The 5,144-nt window shown below is 51.4% G+C and overlaps 1 protein-coding gene across 1 annotated transcript; it reads right to left on the reverse strand.

The window, feature by feature from the left end:
* Positions 1–345: 345 nt before the first annotated feature.
* Positions 346–4,329, reverse strand: CD8A (CD8a molecule). Its single transcript, XM_007954093.1, has 6 exons — positions 4,281–4,329; positions 3,825–4,187; positions 3,125–3,235; positions 2,796–2,906; positions 2,220–2,250; positions 346–397 (listed from the first exon to the last, which is right to left on the reverse strand). The coding sequence occupies exons 1-6, from the start codon at positions 4,327–4,329 to the stop codon at positions 346–348; spliced, it is 717 nt and encodes a 238-aa protein (XP_007952284.1).
* Positions 4,330–5,144: the final 815 nt, after the last annotated feature.

The raw sequence follows: 5,144 nt of genomic DNA on the forward strand, positions 1-5,144 counted from the left end.
GAAGAGGTTTGGACTGAATGGTAGCCAAGGTCCCTGCCAGCATTTACAGCATGATTCTGAAAACACAGTGCTCATGGCTACCACTTTCTGACCTTTACCCCAATATATGCTCACGTGGTATTGTGACCCTTATGGTGTACTGGAGACATAGTTTTGTTTTGCTTCAATCAAAATAAACACATTTCTTAAAAAGTAACTTTTCCCACCCCATCTAAATAATAATAGGGAGAATGAACAAGGAAGGAAGGCTGGAAAACCAAAAGGGAAGGCATGTTTCTTATCCTCGTGAGGAGAGATCTCAGTTTGAAGTCTTGTAGTAGGTGCCACACAGGGTGCGTATCCATGTTAGACATATCTGTCTGAGGTATTGGGCTTGCCTCCTTGTCTGACCTGGGGCCTGAAAGAGATGTGGGAGACCATCATTGTAGCAAAAGCCCCTTCAATGAAGTATTTGTCCTGATAACCCAAACTTGATGTTACACTAAAATGGGTGTTAGTTTAGCAGTGGGCTAGGGACTGCTTCTTGTTGTTGTCATGTGCCGTCGAGTCAGACCCGACTCATAGCGACCCCTCCTTGGGTTTCTGAGGTGGTATCACTATGGAAGTAGATTGTCCAACCTTACTTCCGAGGAGTGGCTGGTGGGTTTGAACCGCTCGCCTTCTGGTTAGCAGTCAAGTGCCTTAGGCACTACGCTACCAGAGCTCCTTAGGGACTGCTTAGAAAGGTTAATTCATTATGAGTGTCCTCTACACATGTCATTCTCTGAAACCTCTTTGTTGAGACTGAACTGCCCATGATCATCACACAACTCTAGTGTGTGAATTCCTCAGATGTGCTTAATCTGCATAGCTTTATGTTTCATGGTAAGGTTCTATTTTCAGTCAATTATTCATTTCAAAATGAGAGTTTTCTGAAAAGATGAAGTGATGATTTTCCTTCAGATTCTCCCATCTGCACACCAAGTAATGAATATGCTAAAAAAAAATCCTCTGTATTTTAAAAGAGACTTTATCTTCATATAGCATCTATGACAGACACACTGGAAAGTCATTACATTTCCATGGTTAAGAATAATCACATGTAAGACAATGAACCCTGCAGAGAAATTTCAAGGAGTGTGAAATGCAAACCAGAGATATAAAATTCGAAATATTTACACTTACTGAAAGTAACTGGTGCAATTTTTGGGTTACCTTCAGGCTCTCTCACCCCCTACTGTAGCCCTCAGAAAGGAACATGGGCTTTGGTGGAAGTTGCAGCTCTGCTGCTTGCTGGCGGTAGGGCCTTGGACACGTCACTAAATGTTCTAAACCTCAGTTTCCTCCTCCATGAAATGGAGGTCACTGTAGCAACATAAATATTGTTATGAAATGTGAAATTTAAATATATATAAAACAAGTAACTGATTTATACTGTAGGCTTTCATACAATTATTATTATTGATAATCTGAGTGTAATCACACCTCTGCCATCTGGAGTAGGTTTCCTGATCTCTGAGCCAGTGATCTATGAGACGGGAGCACAGTGTCTACCACATGACATTGCTGTGAAGATTCAGAGAGGTCCTGAGTGTGGCCCCACAGTGCTGGCCTCCAAGCAGGAGCTGGTTGAAGGTTATTGCAGGGCTGCCTCCTGCCTCAGGGTAAAGGACAGGAGACCTTACAGAGTGTTTTCAGAATGATCAGGACTTGAATTGGGTGAAGTAGTCACTTGAGCTACTACTAGACAGGTTATTGCCCCTGCCTCTGGCCTCCCATTCTTCCACTCCAGTCCTTGGCAGCAGATCAAGGCTATGCATTGGTACAGGGAAATTAGAGACTGAAGCCATGATTTATTTCATTCAGACTGTCCCTCAAAAACCAGACTAGCCTAGTAGGGAAAAGAAAAAAGTTAGGAAAATAATAAAACCCACATGGTATGATGCAGATAACAAGTCCTCAGGTATTTGAGGAGCTACAGTGAGTTGGTGGGATCACCAATTTTTTTGGTGATAGGCCAAATAAAGTGGAGATTTACTGATGTCACACTGATCTCTCCAACAGCCCTACCAGGGCCTTTATTTCCTCAAAAATCCAGGGCAGCTTGCCAACCTTCTGCCTCTCTTTGTTCAGTGACTGTGCCTACTTCCTGCCCTACCTGACATCCTGCAATGGCATCCCTCTGGAAAAGGTTCTGCTTCTGTGAAAGCTAGGACCCCACCCGGGCTTAGAAGACTCACCTAGGACACTTGCAAACACGTCTTCGGTTCCCTGGAAAAGAAAAAAGAAGAAAAAAAATGACTTTTCCTTCTCCCTAGTAGTCCCCCCCCAAAGGGTTTTCCTTCCCTTTTCTTAATTCTTTGGGGATTATAACTCTTAAGAGCCAAGGTGAGGGCTTCTTTTCCATCAGTCTTCCCAGACCTTATTTATTGTCAATTGCAAATACAGGTATGGGTGATGTGCAGAATCTGCCAGCCTGATCTGGGACTCAAGGAGAAAGGAACTTGGAGAGTGAGGCCAGGGCAAGTCTCAATTTGCTTGTAATTTTGACCCAGCCTTCTTCCTGGGCGGGCGTTTGCCATACTCCTTGATGGCATGGTCTCTGCCCTCCACCCCCACCCGAGAGAGGAAAAGTGTGGCGGGATGTGGCTTTCACGTGTTCTTTCTCCTAGAAACAGAGTACGTGGCCCAGCGGTGCAGCTCGGAAGTCTCAAGAAATTGCAACTCCCATTTCCCCTCAAGGGTTGCCTGGGGCAAGCATCTCAAAGGCCAGGAGGGGGTCAGACCCCTGCCCGCTATGATTCTCCAAGACTTACTGTGGCTGCAGCAGATGGTGATGATCAGTGACAGGAGTAGGGCCACACAGGTCCCAAACAAGGGCGCCCAGATGTAGAGATCACAGTTGAAGTTTATACCGCTCGTGTCCACTGACAACACGAACACGCTGGCATTTAGGAACGAGCCTGCTCCCTTACCCCCATCCCGCCCCGCCACCCCAGGCACGTCTCTCCGCTCCAGGTCTCGGCTTCCCCGCTACTTGGACAGCTCTACTTCCAGGGTGAGGTTGCCTCTGACAGAGAGGTCTCCTGGCAGCCCACATCGCCCCCTGGCCCGCCGTGTCCCGGAGACCCAGCGCTTGCATTACCTGCGCTGTCCGCCGAGGGCCTGCACGCCTCAGGGCTCAGCGACCCAGGCTGAGACGGTTTAGTGGGTGCTTGCGTCGGTGGTCGCGGTGCCGGCGTCGTGGTGGGCTTCTCTGCAGGAGCAATGGAGAGTGGTTGCGGGTCAGGCTGGATCTACCGACGTGCACTACCACCTTGGGCGCCTTTGCCGAGGTAGGCGCCTGCGACCTACACCGCCGACCGGAGCGAACTCTGCGTTCAGGAGACCGGAAAGGTGGAAAAGGGTGGCAGCAGCGCCAGATTCCGGCTGACCCCTTCGCGGAGGCTGCCGCCGCAACCTGTGCCTTGGGCTCGGCTAAGTGCCCCAGGCCCCCTCGACGGGAACCCAGGACCCTCCTACCTCTGCCCAGCCACTCTCCCGGACCCAACCAGTAGCCTTGTGAGCTCAGGTTGATACCTGCGTTTTACTTCAGAGCAAACGGAGGCTCAGATCATTTATTTTCCCCGGACCACGCAAGCACCTGAACTCGCGCCCAAATCGTCCAGACAGTAAAAGCCATCTCCAGTCCCTATTCAGCTGCATCTTAGCCTCCGTTTCCTAGTGTGTGAAATGGTAAGAGACTTGTTTCAAAAGTGAGCGTTAGTGTGAACAACGGGTCCAGACGTGCGTCCCAACCCCACCCTCACAGCAGAACGTGCCGCGCGCGCCCCGGCGCCCCGCACCTGGAAGGAAGACAGGCACCAAGGGACTGAAGAACAGCGCCGAGTTGCTCACTACTGCGCAGAAATAGTATCCTTGGTCCTTCTCCGAGAATTTCCTCAGGGTGAGCTTGAACTCGTCCCCGGACCTGCTGCCAGAGAACTGATTTGTGTCCAGCCAGTCCGCGGTCTTGACCCGGCTGCCAGAGAGGTACATGAGGAAAATGGGGCTGGCAGCGGCGTCGGGCCTCTGGAAGAGCCATGAGCAGCCCGACCCCACGTTGGACAGCAGCACCTGGCACTTCAGCTCCACGGGCTCGCGCAGGGTCCCCACCACCTTCTGCGGTGACATCCGGAACGGACTCGTCTCTTTGGCCGCGCCAGCGTCTGCGGGTGGCAAGAAGCGAGATGAGCCAGGAGCCCCACGCCACGCCCCAGACAGCCTCGCCTATCCGCCTTCCCAGGGGATCGCAAACTCACGGAGCAGAAGGGCCAGCTGCAGGAGCAGGGTGGTCACCAGCGAGGCCATGGTGCGCTCCTCCGCTGCGCAGCACAGAGCGAAACTCAGACCGAGGGGAGGCGCGCCAGAGCCGGCAGGGCGGGGAAGCGAGGTTGCACCCTCCGTCCGGCCGCCCAATTTCGCCCGCGGAGGATGTGATGTCACTTGAAACCCCGCAGAGAGAGTCGCCCTCCTTTTCGTGGTCGTCATTTTTGAGCCCGATGAAGGGGCTGGAAGCCAAGAGTGGGGGCCATCGAGGCAAGCTGGCCGGGCAGGGACAGTTGAGAACTGAGGGTTTGAAGATGAGGAAACGGGCTTGGGAATCAACAAACACCCAACCCATTGCAGTCTAGTGGATTCTGACTCATAGCAACCCTATAGGACAGAATAGAACTATCCCGTAGAGTTTCCAAAGCTGTAACCTTTCTTACAGAAGCAGAATGCCTCATCTTTGCCCCACGGAGCAGCTGGTGGGTTCCGTTGGCAGCCTAGAGCTTAACCACTGCCACAAGGGCAACTTTGGGCTTGGAAATGGTTTAGAAATGGCTCTCTTTTGGGAGTGACAGACAGGATGAAGAGAGATCATCGAAGGAAGGGTTTGAGAAGTGAGGCTGAGAGTGGGCAGGGAAGGAGGAGTGCCCACTTCCTTTGTGCTCAGCAGGGTGTCTCTTGCTATCACTGTGGTGTTTTTTTTTTTTTTTTTGTCTGCAAAATGGACACTGAGAGCTGAGAAAGAAGAGTTAAAGACTGTCCACTTCACTGGAACTTGGGCAGAACAGAGCAGTCACTTCCACCAGGACTTTCATCTGGGAGAAGCCAGTGGCCCAAGTCTCTTGGGCTGGCAG

Source organism: Orycteropus afer, unplaced genomic scaffold, assembly GCF_000298275.1.
Source record: "Orycteropus afer afer isolate SDZICR_OR568_19922 unplaced genomic scaffold, OryAfe1.0 scaffold00431, whole genome shotgun sequence".
In the NCBI taxonomy this organism is placed as follows: Eukaryota; Metazoa; Chordata; class Mammalia; order Tubulidentata; family Orycteropodidae; genus Orycteropus; species Orycteropus afer.